Source organism: Vulpes lagopus, chromosome 2, assembly GCF_018345385.1.
Source record: "Vulpes lagopus strain Blue_001 chromosome 2, ASM1834538v1, whole genome shotgun sequence".
NCBI lineage: Eukaryota > Metazoa > Chordata > Mammalia > Carnivora > Canidae > Vulpes > Vulpes lagopus.
In genome coordinates, this window is record NC_054825.1 from 74,670,379 (window position 1) to 74,691,291 (window position 20,913).

The 20,913-nt window shown below is 41.4% G+C and overlaps 1 protein-coding gene across 6 annotated transcripts in view; it reads right to left on the reverse strand.

The window, feature by feature from the left end:
- EIF2AK4 (eukaryotic translation initiation factor 2 alpha kinase 4) overlaps nt 1-20,913 on the reverse strand; it is a 98,268-nt gene that overhangs the window by 6,516 nt on the left and 70,839 nt on the right. For 3 of the 6 annotated variants that reach the window (XM_041744547.1, XM_041744549.1, XM_041744550.1), the window contains 9 exons: nt 19,895-20,011; nt 17,337-17,402; nt 14,465-14,635; nt 13,829-13,963; nt 11,882-11,989; nt 11,139-11,267; nt 9,622-9,708; nt 3,158-3,270; nt 183-241 (listed from right to left, as the gene is read on the reverse strand). In XM_041744547.1, coding sequence (XP_041600481.1) covers nt 183-241; nt 3,158-3,270; nt 9,622-9,708; nt 11,139-11,267; nt 11,882-11,989; nt 13,829-13,963; nt 14,465-14,635; nt 17,337-17,402; nt 19,895-20,011 — 985 coding nt within the window. The remainder of the gene's footprint in view (nt 1-182; nt 242-3,157; nt 3,271-9,621; nt 9,709-11,138; nt 11,268-11,881; nt 11,990-13,828; nt 13,964-14,464; nt 14,636-17,336; nt 17,403-19,894; nt 20,012-20,913) is intronic. The other 3 variants (XR_005986118.1, XM_041744548.1, XR_005986119.1) reach the window with 3 other exon arrangements.

The following is a 20,913-nucleotide window of genomic DNA, read 5'->3' on the forward strand; positions in this document are numbered from 1 at the left end:
CTAGGATGTGGGTTTCAAAGCATAGGAATAAATTCCATTTGGTACAATTAATTGTATATGTTACTTTACAGATACATTTCTGACACAACAAGGAGTTAGCCACAGCAGTTAAGTGTTTACAGCAAACACAAGCGCACACACCCACATTGCAGTATTATGTTTAGATTATAATTAGTCAATACCTGAAGCATTAGAAAAGGACCCCTTCAGATTTTGCACTGCGAGATTATCAGAAGCTTCTCTAAAAACAAACAAAAACAATTAGAAAACAGTCAATAAAGCAAAACAACACAGATAACTTAAAGTGAGCTATTTTGTCTATTAAGTGTAAAAATTAAATATTGGTCATTAGTAAAAGAAAACAAATTGAACTTAATTATGCTTTTGGTTCAAAAGCAAGTAAAAATTACAAAGGATGTGATTTCAAATTAACAAATGCCTAAAGACAACAATTTGATTTATTCAGCTATGTTTGAAATCCTGGCTCAACATAAGAAGCTAATTTCAATGAACTATAATGGGTGTTCTTTCCGTCCCCTCACAATAGAAGGAAACATTAACAACAGCATGCCCCACCTTTATTAGGGCAGCAACCTTGGTGATCACCCACAGGAGAACATTTAGTAAATAAGGAGATTCTTTCAAAAGCTGTGAATGGATGTTCTTTCAAAGACAGAATTAGCTAAGAGCCTTTGAGAGACACAATAGCACTCTATCTTGGGAAAACAGGGAAGTAATCATGCACATGGAAGAAAGAGTTTAAATTTTTCTTAGCTAAAACCGAATCCCATCTGGGCCTTTTAGGCTTAATAATGTTCACCTGTACTATTAATTAGTTGAGCATTTTATGTTTTCTCTTTTGAACCTCTACCTCTGTTGGAGATGAGTAATCCTAATAACTGGTGACTTCTAGAACATTATATTTCCTCAGAAAAATCCTAACAGTCAATCTATTCAAGCTCGGTCAATCTATTCAAGTTCGGTGCAGATGGAAGGGAGCCAGGGTTGAGGGAAGGAGAAGAAAGTAAGAATGTTTATTTATATAAGCCAAGGTTTTTCACTCTTGGCACTAATAACATTTTGGGTCTGATAATTCTTGGATAGGGGCATGAGGGGTCAGTCATGTGCACTGTAGGATGATTAGCAGCATCCCTGGTCTCTACTAGATACTGGCACCCCCAGTTCTAACAACCAGAAATGTCTGCAAACAGTGCTAGATGTCCCCTGGAGGGCAAAATGTCCCTTGGTTGAGAATCACTGATATAAACCAAAACAAAACAAAAACAATCAAAAATAAAAACATATTTTTGATTATAAGCATATATATATAAAAGTTACAAATTTATGGAAAAATAAAATTATACAAATTTACAGAAAATTAAGATCCTTTGTAAACTCACTAACCAGAAATAACGGCAATTAAAAATTTGGTACATGATCCCAGACAATGTATAGGCTATGTGTTTTGGTTGAAAAAACAGGATCGTACATCTTCTCTGTGAAAATCTCTCCATGTCAATAAATTGAGCTTTTAGATTAGAATCATAATTTGAAAAAAAAAAACACCACCTTTTTTTTTTAAAAGATTTATTTATTTATGATAGACATAGAGAGAGAGAGAGGCAGAGACACAGGAGGAGGGAGAAGCAGGCTCCATGCCGGGAGCCGACGTGGGACTCGATCCCGGGACTCCAGGATCACGCCCTGGGCCAAAGGCAGGCGCTAAACCGCTGAGCCACCCAGGGATCCCCCCAAAAAAACTTTTTAAGTAAACTCTATGCCCAATGTAGCACTTGAACTCATGACCCTGAGATCAAAAGTCACATGTTCTAGTGACAGAGCCAGCCAGGTGCCCCAGAATCATCATTTTTAAAGACTGCACACTATTTCACTGTATTTACTATAATCCAAACAATCTTCTACCAATAGATGTTGTGAGAGATTCTCCAAGTGTGGTCTAGGGACCTCTTGAAGTCCCTAAGATCCTTGCACAGGTCTGCAAGGTCAAAACAATTTTCACCATAATTTTAAAATGTTAACTTATTTTTTTTATAGATAAAAAAAAAAAAAAAAAAACCTCTTCTAAACCTCTACCTTTTTTGGGTCATTCTCTCACATATGTGTAATGGAATTTTCCAGAGACTAAATGATGGGTGATAGCACAACAGATTGAAAGCAGAAGTAGTCACAATCTAGTTTTTTCTATTAAAGTGTTATTTTTTCAAATTTTGTTTTGGAAAATAGTTATTTTTCATTTAAAAATACACTATTTAGGTTAGCATATAATGTGTCTATCTTTTTAAATATTTTTACATTTATTTGTGAGAACACAAGACAGGGGTGGGGGGTGGGTAGGAAGGGGCCAAGGGAGAGGGAGAAGCAGACTCCCCACTGCGCAGAGAGCCCAGCTCAGAGCTCAGTTCCAGGACCTCAAGATCATGACCTGCACCGAAGGCCAATGCTTAACCGATTGAGCCATCCAGGTGCCTCAGGTTTATTGTTATTTTAAAATAAATGTTTAAAAAAATGTCTCTTTTAATTTCTAACAAATGATTGATAGATATAACCCACATAAAAACAAAGCTCTTTGGTGCTCTCAAATAATTTTTAAGGGTATAAAGAGGTTCTGGATCAAAAAGATTGGAACTGTTATAAACAATACCTTGCTAGACATCTTTGTAGGTACCCCATGGAATAATTTTTACTATAAATTCCTGAAAGTAGAGTGACTCGGTATTTCTTTTTTAGTTTTTAGTTTTAAGGCAATTTTAACTTACTTTATTAAATGACTACCTAAAGAGATGAACCAATTTACATTTCCATCCTGAGTATGAGATCTTTTCCCAGAATATATTAGATCTTTCAAATGTTTTAACAAAACACTACCAAAATTTACTGATGAGCAGGCCATAGAAGATAATTTTGGCTCCTTGGGCCTTTCAAACTGGTAAAATATTCTCTGACATGTTTTGAAAAACACTCCAACTATGATTAGTCTTAGACATGGGCATATACTTAAACTGGTGTTATTCAGAAGCAATAGAATGGTCCATTAAAAGTTACCCTGATGTATATTTATTTCCCAAGGGATCAAACTGATTTTTAAGATAAAGAAGTCCTATAGGTTCACAGCTAAGGTTTTCTGGGGTTTTGTTACCTGATAGTCCTTTCATCACTGACTTTAGTTCTGAGTTTCTGCAAAACGTGGTCTATAAGATCAGACTCCTGCACAAGTTTCTCTGTTTGCCTTTCCTTCTCAAAAGACTTAACCTTAAAAAGAATGAAATAGAACCATCAATTTCTGAAGCCAACAGGCTGAATCAGAGTGCAAAACAAAGTCAACAGTTTAGGTTGGTGGTTCTCCACCAGGGGCGATTTTGCTTAGCACAGGACATTTGGCATTTTTTGGAGACCTTTCTGGTTGTGATGGCTATAGGGGGTGCTACCAGTATCTGGTGGGTAGAGACCTGGGGGGTGTTCAACTTCCTAGAGTGCCCAGGACAGCAACCCCCACAATTATCTGGCCTCAGATGTCACTGGCTGCTGAGAAACCCTGGTATAAACTAGAAAAGCTTGTCATTAATGATAGGATTAAAAAAAAAGGGGCCAGCACTAACCAACTCCTATTTCATTTGATTTTTCCACATATTCTTCCCCTTAAACATCCCATGGTCGGTCACCAGCTCCCACAGCCACCCTCCCCAATTCCAAACCCAAGTCCTATCATCCACTTTTATGGTACTTGCTCTTTCATCTTCACTCCATGGCCAGCACCCAACCTTGGGCCAGGACAGCCTTATATTCTTCCATTGCTATTTTCCCCTCACTCCATTCCATGCTCTATATCCCTACAGATTTATTTTTTTCACATACCATTCTGATATTCCCTTCTGTCCAAAGCCTACGCTAGCTCCCCCACATAGCTGCTACATGAAGTCCAAATTCCTTGGTTGGCATTTTGCTCTCCATGATCTAAGTAATACCATTCTTTCCTGCTGAAGTACCCTTCTTTGCAATTCTTCTGCTTCACCCAAAGTAGACTTATTCAGGGTAATACCAGAATAGTTCTCTGCTGCCCTCCCTCCAACTTTGGAATAGGCTTTCCAAAGAATTACCATTACCTTTGCCATTCCTTCTGCTTAAAAGTCCCTTTCAGCACACACCTATATCCTGGCCATCCACGAGGGTCCAGCATAAATCGCACCTCCACCCTGAAGACTTACCTGCTATCTTTGAAGTAATATTCCAGGCTGATAAACCCTCAGAGAACTTGCTCTATAAGACTGTCATGGCCTTTAGCACTTTCTAACTCATAACCATGCATGTATGTGTTGTGTTCCCTACCAGATTATAGGATCCTTGACAGCAGGGCCTGATGCTTAAATGTCCCTGTATGCTTTAGGATCTTAAATTCCATCCCTCCTACACTGTGCATGCTTAAAATGCATTTGCTGAATGGATGAATAAAGTGATGTCTTGCCTTTCAAATATGAAGATGATGCAAGATTCAAAAGATAGACAGGTTGGAACAATGTACTAGAATGAACAAGATCACATTTAATGCAGATAAATATGAAGTCCTCTAATTAAAGCCCTCATTGTATAATCAGCCAGACATGGTGATAATGGTGAAAAGGCCAATGGGCTTTAGCTGGTAAGTTCAGTACAAGCCAAAAGAGCCACATGGTTGCTAAGAGCTCACTAGTAAGCTGTATGATGAGAAATACAGTATCTGGATTGAGGGAGGTCAGAGACCATTCTCATTTAATCAGAATATGCTTAGTGTGCTCTGTAGAATTCTACTATCTCATTTAAAAGCAGACATTGACAAGGCATGTCTAGAAGAGGTTATCTAGGAGGGTCAAGGCTTTGGGAAATCATGGTGTAAGGGATGGCTTAAGTAACCAGAATGTTTAAACCAGAAAAGAGGACAGAGTGGCATGGCATTGGTCTCCTAGAATTTATCTGAAGGTAGCTGAGAGAAGGAAGAAAGATTAAACTTGTTATTTTGACTACTCTGAAGTAGAAGTAAGACCATGGAGTGTAAATTTTGGGAAGGAGACTGATTCAGGCTTTTTAAATTTTTAATCATTATAGCTGTGTGTTATAGAACAAATTATCTAGCAGAGGCTTGATGGCCATCTCTTGGTAATATTGTAGGAACAATCACTGCTCTGGAAGAAGCCTATCAGTATTTTCAGGGTCATTTACTATTTTGTGATTCACAAGCAGACTAGTGATAGGGACTTCAAATCTTCCCATAAAGGATAAACTACTACAAGAACTGCCTTCTTGGGGCACCTGGGTGGCTTAGTGGTTTAGCATCTGCCTTTGGCTCAGGTCATGATCCCAGTAGGAAGCCTGCTTCTCCCTCTGCCTATGTATGTCTCTGCCTCTCTGTGTCTCTCATGAATAAATAAAATCTTTTTTTTTAAAGATTTTATTTATTTATTTATTCATGAGAGGCGCAGAGAGAGAGAGAGAGGTAGAGACACAGGCAGAAGGAGAAGCAAGCTGCACGTAGGGAGCCCGACGTGGGACTTGATCCGGTGGCTCCATGATTGTGCCCTGGGAAGGCGCTAAACCGCTGAGCCACCAGGGCTGCCCTGAATAAATAAAATCTTAAAAAAAAAAGAACAAAAAAGAAAGAACTGCCTTCTTGCCTTAAATAATTAGAAATTCAGACAAAATACATAAAACAATGGTTTTTCAGACATTAGACAACAAGCAGTGGAGGACTATTTTCCAAGAAAAGGCAAACAAAGTGAGTACCCTACTACACCCCAGAACAAAGCCCAAAAGTATTTATAGGGACATAAAACCTAGCACCCAGAAATGTAAATTTCATAATGCCCAACAAACAATAAAAATTATTGGCATGCAAAGTGGTAGGAAAATATGACTCATAACCAGAAGAAATGATAGAAGTGATGGAATTAGTAGGCAACACCTTAAAATGACTTTTTTTAAAAGATCCTATTTTTAAGTAATCTCTATACACTGAGGTACATCATATTCAAACTGCAGAAAATCAGTGACAATAGAAAATCTTACAAGCTGTCAGGAAATGAAAGATCATATACAGAGAAAAAAAAAGATCATATACAGAGGATCAAAGCAGACTTTTAACAGAAACTACTATCATGATAGTCTGAAGACAATGAAGCACATCTTCAAAGTACAAAAAAAAAAAAAAGGTAAATCTTGAATTTTATATCCAGCAAAAATATCTTTCAAAAATGAAGGTAAAGGGGTGCCCAGGTAGCTCAGTTGGTTGGGCATCAGACTCTTGGTTTCGGCTCAGGTCATGATTTTAAGGTTGAAGGATAGAGCCTGTTATGGGCTCTAAGCTCAACAGGGAGTCTGCTTGAGATTCTCTCCCTCGCCATCTATGCCTCCCCTTGCTCACGCTTTCTCTAAAGAAAAAAAAAAATGAAGGTGGAATAAAAGACTTTCTCAGACCAATACGACCAGCAGACCTTGCATGGACCAGAAATACTAAAGGAAATTCTTTAGGCAGAAGGAAAATGGAATCAGAATGATGTCTGCCTCCACAAAAGAATCAACAGTACCAGAGATGGTAAATATGTGGGTAAATATAAAGGACATTTCTCCCTTATTTTAAAAACCTCTTTAAAAAATAACTAATTAAAGCTGAAATAATAACAATGTATGTAAAGTTTATAACATATGTATGCAAAATTATTTGGCAACAATAACACAAAGAATGAGAGAAGGAAACTGGAAGGATTCTGTTGTACGGTTCTTATATTGTATTTGAAAGGCATATAATATTTTCTGAAGGTAGAATGTGTTAAGTTAAAGGTATATACTGTAAGCCCTAAGAAGTCACCAAAAAAACTCTCACCAAAACAGGAGTAAATGGTCAGCAAACCAATATTAGAATCTAGAAAGAGGCGTGAGAGGCACCTGGGTGGCTCAGTGGTTGAGTGTTTGCCTTTGGCTCAGGTTGTGATCCCGGGGTCCTGGGATCGAGTCCCACATCAGGCTCCCTGCAGGGAGCCTGCTTCTCCCTCTGCCTGTGTCTCTGCCTCTCTGTGTGTGTCTCTCATAAATAAATAAAATCTTTAAAAAATAAAATAAAAAAACAAAAAGAAGCCATGAAAAGAAAAAAAATTGAAAAAAGAACAGATGGAATAATTAGAAAACAAACGGTAAAATGGTAGATTTAAACCCAACCTTTCAATAATTGTATTGCATATAAGTGGTCTAACCATTCCTATTAAAAGATGGAGATTGTCAAACTAGATCAAAAAAGCAAAACTCAACTACTGAGCGTCTCTAAGAAACCCACTTTGAAAACACAGATGGGACGGAAACAGACATGCCATGCAAACACTAATAAAAAAAACTCAGAACAAGAAATATTATCAGGGATAAAGAAGAACATTTCATAATGATAAAGAGGGTCAGTTCAACAAATGGATGTAAAATTTAAATGTGTATTCATCAAATAAGAGAACTTCAAAATGTACAAAGCAAAATGGATAGAACTAAAAGGAGAAACAGATAAATCTTCAATGATAGCCAGAGATTTCAACACTCCACTCCCAGTAGTTGATTGAGCAAGTACACAAAATGATTAGTAAAGATACAGAAGACTTCGGAAACACCATCATCTAATGTGACCTGATATTTATCAAACGCTCCTCCTAATAATGCAGAATATACATTCAAGTACACATGAAACATTCATAGTAACAGTCAATTATTTTTTTGCTTTAAACCACGACTCAGTAAAATTAAAAGGACTAAAACCATACAGTTATGTTCTTTGATTACAAAGGAATTAAATTACTAGAAATCATTAAAGACAGCTGAAAAATACCCAAATATTTGGAAATTAAGCCACACATTTCTAAATAATCTCAAAGAAATCAAAGAAACCAGAAAGTATTCTGAACTAACTGAAAATGAAAGCACTGCATATAAAAATGTGGGGGATGCAACAAATGTAGTATTCAGAGTGAAATTTATAGCATTAGATGCTTATTCTTGGGGTGCCTTGGTGGCACAGTCTGTTAAGCATCTGCCTTTGGCTCAGGTCATGATCTTGGAGTCCTGGGATTGAGCCCCCTTGCTTCTCCCTCTCCCCTGGCCTGCCACTGCCCCCCTGCTTATGCTCTCGCACTCTTTCTGTTAAATAAATTAATTAATAAAAAATATATATATTTTTAAGATTTTATTTATTTATTCATGAGATACAGAGAGAGAGGCAGAGACACAGGCAGAGGGAGAAGCAGGCCTGATGCGAGACTCAATCCCGGGACTCCAGGATCATGCCCTGGGCCAAAGGCAGGCAGGTGCTAACCACTGAGCCACCCAGGGATCCCAATAATAAAATCTTAAAAAAAAAAAATGCTTATACTTCAAAAAGTAAAGTCTAACTTCTGTGGTCCATGCCAGATGCCAATTTTTTTTTCTGTAAAGGCTCAGACAGTATTTTAGGCTTTGCAGGCTACACATGTCACATAGTTGTTGTTTTATTTTTAAACAAAGAATGTAAAAAAAAAAAAGTCTTTTTTTTTTTTTTTTCTGTAGCTCCACACCATACAAAAATAGGCTGTGTGCCAGATTTGGCCTACAGGCTGTAATTTATCCACCCCTCATCTAAAGTTCTACCTGAAGAAACTAGAAAAAATATAAACTAAATCCAAAATTAGCAGAATGAAGAAAAAAAGAATAGAAATCAATAAAACAGATAACAGATGAACAAGAAATAGAGAAAAATCAATGATGTCAAAAGCTGGTTTTCTGAAAATATAAAAAAAAATTGATAAACTTCTAGCCAGCTGGTGAAATTTAAAAAAAAAGGGAGAGGGGAAAAAAAAAAGGGAGAGGGAGGGAGACATAAATGACCAATTATCAGGAATGATAGAGGGGATTATCATTATCATTATAGATCCTACAGATAATAAAAGAGAATATGTGAAAATTTAGATGAAATGGAAACATGCTGGGAAATGTACTGACTACCAAAACGCACTTATTCAGAAAGAGACAACATGAACTGCTCTCTGTCTAGGCCCTTGTGGCTTTACTGGCAAATCTAACCAAACAGCTGAGCATGAAATAATATCAACAGAACACAAAATCTTTTAGAAACAGAGAACACTGTTCAAATCATTTATGAGGCCAGCATTACCCAGATATCAAAATGTGACAAAGGCATAAAAGTAAGGAGAAAAATATGTTGACTTTTTTTTCCCCTTTAAAAATAGAAATAAAGGTTAGAAGGTGGTATATTTATGAGCTTTGTAAGTGAAATGCAACAGAGTAAAATAAAACTGGTTACGGAACAGCCACAGGATATGCTAACCAGCAGGTATCAGGACAGTTATATTCTTGTTTTCTTAGATGGAGAAAGGGAACAGAGAGAGAAAAGTAGGAAAAACCTACCACCCCTATTTTGATTTCTGAAGCTTGAAGGGAAGGGCTGGGATTCAGATTCTTATTCTATAGCCTTTCTCTGAAAACAGGCCCAGCAAATAGATTTCCACCCACACCCAAGGCCAGGGTGGGAAGTTGGGTGCTCCCCAGTTAATATGGAGTTTGGAAAATCTGACTGCTCAATTGTGTAAGATGTTCTTAGGTCTGTACCTTGACATAGCTTCCTCCTTTATCTGAGACGAGGGCCACGTAGGTGATTTCGTGGTATCTGCAGTATTCCTGGAGTTCTTCTTGGGACTGAAACAAATGCAGCGCATGAAATAAACACAGAGTGTTTAGGGCAGCTTCAGATAATCAAGGAGACAGTGTTTGACTATATTTTCAATGTGAATTACTAAACATGCCAACTTCAGGAGATCTAAAAATATTATGCCAGAAGAATAAGAACTCACAGGAGAAGACCTTGCTGTCCTTACTTTCACTACTGTCCTAAGGGGCCATGGACAATCAATGTGGTCAGGACACAGTAAGAGGTCTTCAAAGGCTTCAAATCCCAGTGGAAGGTGCCAAACATTACACAGTACGCACACATACATGAAAAGGCCTCTGAGGGGCAGCCGGGTGGCTTGGCGGTTTAGTGCTGCCTTCGGCCCAGGGCCTGATCCTAGGGACCCCGGGTCGAGTCCCGCGTCAGGCTCCCTGCATGGAGCCTGCTTCTCCCTCTGCCTGTGTCTCTGCCTCTCTCTTTGTGTCTCTCATGAATAAATAAAATCTTAAAAAAAAAGAGAGAGAGAAAAAAAGGCCTCTGAGGAAAGCCAAGGCAACAGTAATAGTGGATGGTACAGAGCAGAAGCAAAGCAGGAAGCCACCACACGGCAGAGCAGGACGCCTGCAGGGTCTGCCGCTGTGCAGAACCGAAGGCACGCTTTCTGTGAGGATGTGTAAGGAAACAAATGGAAGAGGATGCTGCTCTGTTGAATGACTTAACATTGGTGTTCAGCCTCCTCACACACACAGAGGGATGGCAGGAGGTCCAGAATCCTGTTGGCAGGTGATGTGAAAGGAGCAGGAGGGAGGGTGGGGCCTCTGCTTTCCTGGGCGGCTCTTCATGTCCTGGGCACCTGAGTGTGGGTGGTCACCTGGGAGTGCAGGCCCTTCTGGGATCTGTTGGTGGCAGTGGAGACGCTCTCTAAGGGCCCCCCTTTCTGAAGAGCAGGTGGGTTCAGGGTGGCCACTTTCCTCACTTCCATCCCCAGAGCACCCTGCTGTGGGAGGTCTGAGGATACACAGCCCCACACCCGACACAGAGTGGCTCGGGAAGTGTGGGAGGCTAGATCCTGGCCCTGAAAGGACTGCTGAATGTGAAAGTGGAGAAGGGACTAGAATGGAGGGATGCAGCAGGCCACTGGGAGCTGGAAACGGGAAGGGAATGGATTCTCCCCCTAAAGCCTCCAGACAGAATGGGCCCTAGCAGACACCTTGATTTGAGCCGAGGGCAGCTGATGTCACACTCCTGAATGCCAGAAATGCCAGATAAGAAGCCGAGATCCTTTTAACCCACTAAACCTGTGGTACTTTGTTACTGTAGCAATCCGAAACACAGGAAGCAACTCTACCCAGAGAGAAGCAGAGTCTAAGAGAACTCTACCCTGAGGCTGGAGCAGACGATTTGCCGTTGCAGCCCTGACTACACGCACTCTGCTCGTGGGCACTTTTTGTCTCCTTACCTGTGACCAGTCATACATGATCTGTGCTGTGATTCCTGCTGACCAAAGTTTCTGGGTTAGGTTGATGGCCCTGGACATGGACATCTGGCCAACACTTACGATCAGGAGGTCACAAGAGCTTATTGTAACCTGGATCAGAAACAGAGGGGTTACGTTTAGAGGAGCGAGACTGTGGGCATATCGGTGAGACCAGCACCAGGAGGGAGGCACCACTCATGTGAAGACAGGCATCTTGAAATCCTGCACAGCAATAGAAGTCTTAGCTTCAGAATGACATAGTAAAAAAAACAAAACCAAAACAAAACCAAAAAAATCTGACAAAAAGCTTTAATATTAGTCTTTTCAGAAAATTATTTCAGCTATTCTAAGCCATCAGGAAGATAATTGTTTTCCTCTGGGAAAGCTAATCTTGTCTGAAATGAAAAGGAAAAAGAACCATTGATAGCTCTGTAGAGTCCAGCAGGATTTCTGAACAAGGGGCTTTGCTAGTCTCTCGACAGCTACAACGCATCAAAGTGCATCAAAAACAAGAGGAACAAGGCCAGGAAAAAATGTGATGAGCTGTCTGAGGTCCCCCAGCTAGAGGCTAAGGATGCAAGGACTGATGCCAAGTCGTGGGCTTGTCTATTGTGGCAAAGGCAACTTCCCGAAGCCTTAGTCTACTGCCACACCCAGGCTCCATATAAATAACTATAAAATGAAAGACAGCCCAGAGCCTGCTGGAAAGCAAAACTGGAACTTACAGGTTCTTCCATGTTGAGGATAGCTGCAGATATCTTGTCTATGGCTATGCTGACCCCAACAGCAGTCGGGACTGGTCCCAGAGCCTGCGGTCCTCTAAACTGGGGAATCTGTGAAGAAAGGCATAGCTCTGCTTATAAAATAGAAAAGAAACTGTAATCACAGGCAAAGCAATGACTGGAAGGCACACATTTGGTAGCAACTTATCATCAAAAGGTGATAAGTTATCATCAACCAAAAAAAAAAGTATGTGTGAGGACCTGGGTCGGGAGAGAGAAAGAAGAAAAAGGAAGAAGAGGAAGAGGAGGAAGAAGAGGAAGAGGAAGAAGGAGGAGGAAGAAGAAAGAAGAAAGAAGAAGGAAGAAGAAAGAAGGATGAGGAGGAAGAAGAAGTCTCAGCAAAGAAGAAAGAAAGAAAAACCTGGATGGGCTCAACAGAGAATGGGGGAAACCAGTGGAAATAACCAATCAAACTGAAGATGAAACAGTAGAAACTATTCAATCTGAAGAAGAGAGAAAACAGACTGTAAGGCAAAAGGCCCCAGAACCTCAGGGATATAACAAAAACCTGAACTTTGTCATCAAAGTCCTAGAAAGAGAGCAAAAAGAAGGGGAGACGTAAGAGCTATTAGAATTAATATGCTGGAAATCTGCCTTTATGGGACTGGGGGGAGGGCCGGGGGGGCATGCAACAGAAAACCTTGTTACTGCCTCCCATTCAGCCCACTCCGGGGCCTCTTACTACTTGGGTGGAGGCGAGGGTCTGAAATCTTCCGGTTCCTGGCCTCCAGTGACACTGTTTGCACCACCCCAGGCAGATATGAAAATCTTAGCTCCCATTTAATCTCCGATGCCACCCTGCTGGGGCTTGGTGGAAGCCCACACTGGAAAAAGGCATAAACCTCCAGATTCAAGAAGCTGAGATAACCCCAAAGAGTGTAAATCCAAAGAAAATCATGCCAAGACACATCATGATCAAATTTCAAACTAAAGACAAAGAAAAAAAAAAATCTTAAAAGCACTGAGTGAAAACCAACTTTCCTATAAGGGAAAATTCAAATAACAGCATATTTCCCATTAGAAATCAGAAATTTGGGTTAAGTACACAGACTTTCTTCTCGAATTTCTCAGAGTTTGACAGTTGAAGCAAAAAGCCTAACCCTATCTGATGTGGATAGGAATGTATGGAGAGGAAACATTTAAGAAAATTATATTATAAATGGGGGGACAGGTAAAGGGACTTCCAGAGAGGTAAAGGTTCTGTACTTCACTTGAACTAGTAAGTATCAGCACCAACGGATCTATATGGTGACAGAAGAGCTCTTAATCCTGATTGGGGTGCTGGTTACGGACTCCACACACGTGACAGAATGGTACAGAATTACACACGTACAGTGTAACCAGTGTCCGTGACCTGCTTTTGATATTTTATTATAGTTATGCCAGATTCAACCATTCACAGAAACTCAGTGAAAGGTACACAAGATCCCTCTGTACTGTTTTTGCAAACCTATAAAACCTTCCTGTAAACCTATAACTATTTTATTTTTTATTTTTTTTTTTTTAAGATTTTATTTATTTATTCATGATAGTCACACAGAGAGAGACAGAGAGGCAGAGACACAGGCAGAGGGAGAAGCAGGCTCCATGCACCGGGAGCCCGATGTGGGATTCGATCCCAGGTCTCCAGGATCGCGCCCTGGGCCAAAGGCAGGCGCCAAACCGCTGCGCCACCCAGGGATCCCAACCTATAACTATTTTAAAATAAAAGTTAAAAACACTACAAATGTGGTTCACGGTACATTTCTATTCCTAGATAAAAGGCATGAAGGTGTTCAATTATACCACAGGTTCAATTTTTCTGAAGGTTTGGAAGACTTCAAAATACTAATGTGAGAAAGAAAGGAGATTAAGCCAGAATAAATCAATGAATACAGGGCAAGCCCTCACCAGCAGGTCGTATCTGCCTCCAGCTGCAAGGATTTCTGATATAGCCCTTTGCCTCCGTCTGATGACTGCCACAAACTGGAAGATGACTCCGTTGTGCTGCTGTACTTTGTAAACCAAGCCCAAGTTGATCAAGACCTGTGAAGTGCAATCCCACACAAACATGTCAGGGGCATGGTTTTCCATCAGTAGCATCACAGCAATCAGGAAGATGTCTAAGTATAGCCTGCCAGGTAAGAGAAACTCTGCTCTCTTCAAGAATCACCACTTTGGGGCACCTGGGTGGCTCAGTGGTTGCCTTTGGCTCAGGTCATGATCCCGGGGTCCTGGGATCGAGTCCCACATCAGGGTCTCCATGGGGAGCCTGTATTTCCCATGAATAAATAAATAAAATCTTAAGAAAAAAAAAATCACCACTTCACGGAGGTTAACTGACATCAGACCTGCTGTACTACAGGAATCATGAAACTTCCAGGGACATTCTGATTGAAGCCACAACTATCACTAGAAATCACACATTCCAAAATGGAGAAACCAGGATTCTGGAAGAATGAAACACCTACTAGCATTAGCCCAAAAAACCCACTTCCCCCTGCGCTAACACTACAGATCCATGGTACAATCCAACAGTTGCCAAACCTGTAATTTGATGCCGAGTTTCTTCAACAGCCCAATGATCTCCTCTAAGTCTTTCAAGCCATACTTCACCAGTTGGGCAACACCTGTTTTCTGTTTTATTAATGAATTTATTGCTGGTGTTAGATCTTGCAAATCTCCCTTCTGCTCAATGAATTTGTAGAGTCGACACAGCTGGAAAGCAAACAAGGCACATTTAGCTTCCAATCCACGGCAAGGAGGACGCACGCTGCACGGGGTCTCCACACACAAGGGACACAGCAGAGCTCCTGCACCTCCATGAAGAGCAATTCTGTGGTCAGAGGAGATTTTAACCTTTACTGGGAACCTGGCTGAGGATTATCCTTCCCAGGAACTCGAAAGCATCTCACAGAAGTGCTCTGGCACTTACTCTCCCAGCTAATACTAGCTGAGCCGCCACTACAAGGTTTCCGAGCCAGTATTGTCCTCTTCACCTTCCTCGTGGTCATCAATTCCGGTTACTGCAGGCACAGAAATGGGGGATGGAGGCAGATGATGCAGGAAAAGTCTGACTGTTCCTAATTCTACTCTGAAAAAGCCAGAAACCCCGCCTCCTCCTTTTGCTTGAATAAGTCCTGTTTGGAGCCTTGGGGTGCCACTTGGGTGTCACCTCCCACAGACAACCTCCTGATCCTTCCCTCCCTCTGGCTCACACCTCCTCCCAGCTCCCACAGGAGGGCAATGGCTAGAGGTTATCTGTAGGCCAGGGCCACCCAGTCCCTGACACACAGCAGGTAGAGGAAGAAGTCATAAACTAAGGTCATAAACTGGAAAGACAATCTCCACTGTAGCTCCTGGAAGTTAAATACAATTATAGCTATTTTAAGACTCTACAAGCATAACCTGGTTCAATGATAAATTGGTGCTTGGAAACTAAGAGCTGAATGAAGACTCAGCTTAATCTAGTTTCATATAATAATCATAAACCACATGTATGTTTTAAAAATCCAAAAAGTAATATAATCTCAATTTCTTTAGTATATTAAATGTTTTTCTTCTTAAAATAAAAACTTATTCCTTCTCAAATTTTAACATTGAATTACCCCATTAATAAACTACTACTACTACTAGAATCAATAACTCAAGATTTGTGTCCTCACCTCGGCATCAGCAAACTCCATGTGACTGGGCCTGAGGTGCCCTATCCGTGAAATCCAAAGACTGGGCCAGACACTGGCTTGCAATATTTCTACTTTCCTTTTCTAATATCCTTAGAGTCCCAGTTTTAAATAATGGGAATACCAAATGCCTTTACAAGGTGCTGATTTTTCCATTTTTAAGCTAATCAAATGTACAACTCCAAATGAATGCTGATCATCAAATAACCAGAGGTTTAACAAGAAGAGGATGACATCTGAGCAGCTGACACAGCTACCATGTGCAAGTGTGAAATATGTTTGAAGTGTGACATTAGTTCAAAGAACCTTTTGGGCTTGAATGTTCAGGTAAGCAATCACTGGACTCGGCAGTTTCTTGAGCAGATATTCCATGCTCTTTATATATGAGATTATTTCTGCTCATAGGTATGTGCTGTGTACATGTCTAGAGGCTTATGGAAATCCTGTGCTTCATATTAAAATATTATATCATTGGGGATCCCTGGGTGGCTCAATGGTTTGGCGCCTGCCTTTGGCCCAGGGCACGATCCCGGAGACCCGGGATCGAATCCCACGTCGGGCTCCCGGTGCATGGAGCCTGCTTCTCCCTCTGCCTGTGTCTCTGCCTCTCTCTCTCTCTGTGACTATCGTAAATAAATAAAAAATTAAAAAAATAAAAAAATAAAATAAAATAAAATATTATATCATTGGTCACTTTGTGTACCATTAATATCTCCCCCAATACTTAACATCTAAAATTTAACCTGGCTTAATTTCTAGAATCCCTAGGCTCTGTAATCTAGTTTACTCTCCCTACCTAACTGTATGCTAATTGCCCTGAGCTGCTGCCTGTGTGTGCACGTTTTGTTAGAGAGCCGAGGGTAAACAGATACTGCACGGATGCCCCCGTGGCTTTTTAAAGGGCAATATGAATTCAGTTGAAAGCAGCCTGTGGCCTCCTCAGCTGACTCCTTTATATGCTCAGCACTGTGCCCACCACACTGTAGGTGTCCAAAAGAATGAGCGCCTCTGCACTGTATTTTAATCCATTTTATACGTGAATTTGCTGATCATCACAGGATACGTAATTGAGCGCCCAACCAGAGCTAGAGGGATCCTGGGGAGGTTTCAAAGAAGTATCTTTTCTTATATAAATATTCAGGAAAATGTCAGAAATCCCTGCTGTCTTCAGCTATTCAGTGACTCCATGGAGTGTGGGATACTGTGCCAAACATCAGAGACCAACCTGATGCCTGTTGAGAGAATATGACAAACCTGTTTACCGCACGAGAGATTCCTCATTGCTGCTGGGGTCAAACATTAAGATTGTAGGAGTAGGAAATGTACCAGAAAAATAGAGGCTTTAATTCCACTCTGCTGTGTTGGAAGATCGGGGGGCCAGTGATGGGGGAAACCCAAATGGATCTGCAGAGCTCTGTGCCCGCTCTGGTCCCATAGGATCTATTTCAGAAGAGGATAACGAGTCCTAGAGCCACTAGCAGGAGGCTCTGCCGGGCACGGCCCTTACAGTCCGAGCAGGATGCTGACCACACAGGGCCCAGTGGCATGGAGAGGCAGGCTTTGATCACAGCGCTGGGCCCTCTGCTCCTGATCCCGGAGGCTGACACGGCCCGATCAACGCTCAGGGGAAACCAGTCCTGAGGTGCCAGGGAGCAGCATTGCCACACCATCTCAAAAACGGGGTGACGCTTTCTGATACAGAGAAAGCTATGATGGCATCATGACAAGATACTTACACTATTAGATGACAGAGACAGATTACAAAACTTGGCTTCCACTTCTCTCCTTGTCAGCTTTTCTGTCTAATGTGGAAGAGAAAGGGGACAAGAGTCACGAAATTTGGCCCTGAACAAGAGATGCAATCTCCAGGCTAATGCTGACAAGTCTACCATCCACATTGGACAAACTGCTCCAAATCATGAAGGATGGATTAATTCTGTGGTTAGAAAATTTTTTTCTAATTCACATGAAACTAACATTTGTCTTTTTAATTTTTTAAAAGATTTTAAGTAATCTCAGTACCCAATGTGGGGCCTGAACTCACAACCCTGAGATCAAGAGTTGCATGCTCTACTGATGGAGCCAGCCAGGCACTTCTCACATGCATCTTAAAATATGAAAATTCCCAACATAGGGCAGTCCAGGTGGCTCAGCAGTTTAGTGCTGCCTTCAGTGTGATCCTTCAGCGTGATCCTGGAGACCCGGGATCGAGTCCCATGTTGGGCTCCCTGCATTGAGCCTGCTTCTCCCTCTGCCTGTGTCTCTGCCTCTGTGTGTGTGTGTGTGTCTCTCATGAATAAATAAATAAAATCTTGAAAGAAAAGAAGAAAGAAAAGGAAAGAAAGAAAGAAAGAAAGAAAGAAAGAGAAGAAAAGAAAGAAGAAAGAAGAAAGAAAGAAAGAAAGAAAGAAAGAAAGAAAGAAAGAAAGAAAGAAAGAAAAGAAAATCCCCAACATCGAAGATGAAAGGCAGAAGCTGCCCTTGTTGAATGATGAGACAGCCCAGGGCTGGACAGGCCGAACCAGGGTGTTTCTGTTTGGACAGCGAGGGAGTAATGGATCGGTGTTCCTCTAACACAAGCCACGTGCAGATGGGCTCTGAGCACTGCGCCCCAGGCTGGCAGTTAGGCTCTGACTGAGAAACGAACAGGATGACATGAAGCCCCCTTGCACAATCCCTAGGGTTCCTGCCAGTATCCAACTGACACAGTGTGTCTGCTGCTGCCAAAAAGGAGCAGCAATTCTGGGGGAAAAGCACCACTGAGAAACAGTAAAATGAGAGCCCCTGACGTGTACCTGCCACATGAGAGAAAGACTACTTAGGCTTTTCGGTGTATAGAAAATGGTAAGCCAGCATAGACGTCCACGGTCTGTTCTGACTTAGTCATGGACTATATGACTCTATAGGTTATTAAATCTCATGGATGCCTCTTATTTATTATAAAAACAATATTTAATATGAAAAGAAAACCAAATGAGCCACCTAGGCGCCCCTCTAAGTATCTGCCTTTGGCTCACGTCATGATCCCAGGGTCCTGGGATCGAGCCCCGCATGGGGGTGGTCTCTACTCAGACTGCTTCTCCCTCTCCCTCTGCTCTTTTTTTAAAAAAAATATTTATTTATTTATTTATTTATTCATTCATTCATTCATTCATTCATTCATTCAGAGAGAGAGAGAGAGAGAGAGGCAGAGACACAGGCAGAGGGAGAAGCAGGCTCCATGCAGGAAGCCTGACTTGCGACTTGATTCCAGATCTCCAGGATCACACTCCGGGCTGCAGGCGGCGCTAAACCACTGTGCCACTGGGGCTGCCCTCCCTCTGCTCTGTGCTCTCACTTGCTCTCTCTCTCTCTCTCACTCTCCCTCTCAAATAAAATCTAAGAAAGAAAAGAAAAGAAAAGAAGAAAAGAAAAGAAAAGAAAAGAAAAGAAAAGAAAAGAAAAGAAAAGAAAAGAAAAGAAAGAAATTAGAAAAGATAAGCATTCACCTTCATCCCAGCACCTTAACACTATTAATAATTTTCAGTGATGGGGCACCTGAGTGGCTCAGTGGTTAAGCGTCTGCCTTTGGCTCAGATCGTGATCCTGGATCCTGGGGTCGAGTTCCACATCAGGCCCCTCACAGGGAGCCTGCTTCTCCCTCGGCCTGTGCCTCTGCCTCTCTCTCTGTGTCTATTATTAATAAATAAAAATAAAATCTTAAAATAAATAAATAAATAAAATTTTCAGTGGTTCTCCTCTAGGCTCTGCACCCAAACTAGAGAGCAATGAATACTATGATGTGGTTAACTTAGGCCAGCCCCCCAGGAAGGAGGTATTGAATGAGGCTCTACTTGAGGTAGAGTGCTTTAGAATGGTTTAGACCATTCTCCCCCATTCAACCAAAAATCCAAATGACCAAATCTATAAATGGCTTTACTGATCAGTATAGGTGGATTGGAAGAATTAAGTGGAAGGCATAAGCCTTTTATTCTTAATACAATCATTCCCTCCAACTGTTTTTTTTTTTTTTAAGATTTTATTTATTTATTCATAAGAGACACAGAGAGGCAGAGACATAGGCAGAGGGAGAAGCAGGCTCTCTCTAGGACTAGATCCCAGGACCCTGGGATCACACCCTGAGCCAAAGCAGACACTCAACCACTGAGCCACCCAGGCATCCCCAATTGTTAACTTTAGAGAAAAGAGGCAAAGAGATAAAACTCCCAATTCAGTCTTATGGTTACATCACTAAGAAAATACTTATTAACTATCATTATGCTTCAGTATCAAGTGGAAGTAACTAAATGCTTACCACTGCATCATACAGAATAACATAGACTTGACTGAGTTTATCTTCTGGGATCCCACAGTGTAAGAAGATTGCTTTCAATAACATGGTGTGGTTCAAGTAAATACTGTAATTTCTTTCCTAGGATATGAATGAAAAATTATTAGTTTAATTATAAAAGCAGTACAGGTACATGATCAAATCCAGAATCATTCCACCAACTTACCATCCAGGCTGGGGATCGCAGAAGGATTGAATTTTTGCATATTGCCTTCTAGCTTATATTTTCACAAATATTCTTTTTATATTGTCATAATCAAAGAGTGTAATAGAATCAAATCCTTCTAAAACACTTTGGTCAGGGTGCCTGGGTGGCTCGGTTGGTTGGGGGTCTGTCTTCGGCTCAGGTCATGAACCTAGGTTTCTGGGATCAAGCTGTGCCTCAGGCTCCTTGCTCAGTGAAGGGCCAGCTTCTCCTCTGCCCCTCCCTCTAGGGGCTTGCTCTCCCTCTCAGATAAATAAATAAAATCTTTACAAAATAAAAAAAAATAAAACACTTTGTGCTTGCTCTCCCTCTCAGATAAATAAATAAAATCTTTACAAAATTAAAAAAAAATAAAACACTTTGGTCCTCAGCTGTGGTGAAAAGCCTGAATGAGTTCACAGAGGTATCAGCATGGGAGAGGACCTGGTTCAACAGTAAACGACACTTAGGGACAGGCTGGTGGAAGCACCGTCGTCACTTTTGTCCACCCTGATTTGCGAGCAGTGCACTGAGCTGTGTGCAGCAGGGTGCACAGAAAAGTGGACACATCGGCTCTGCCCTCAGTGAGCAGGAGATGTCTCACCTCAAGGGCTGTGAGGGTGGAGAAGGAAAGGTGGCTGGCCAATCGATGAGGGAGCAGTCAGGCTTCCGGGACAGAAGGTTCGCAAACGGTGGCTGGGAAGACAAGTCTTGCTAGACAAGGAACACCGTGACTGGCACGGTGGTGGGGGTGAGCGGCCCCGGGTGTGGGACCCAGAGAGAAGGCCTGAGGACAGCA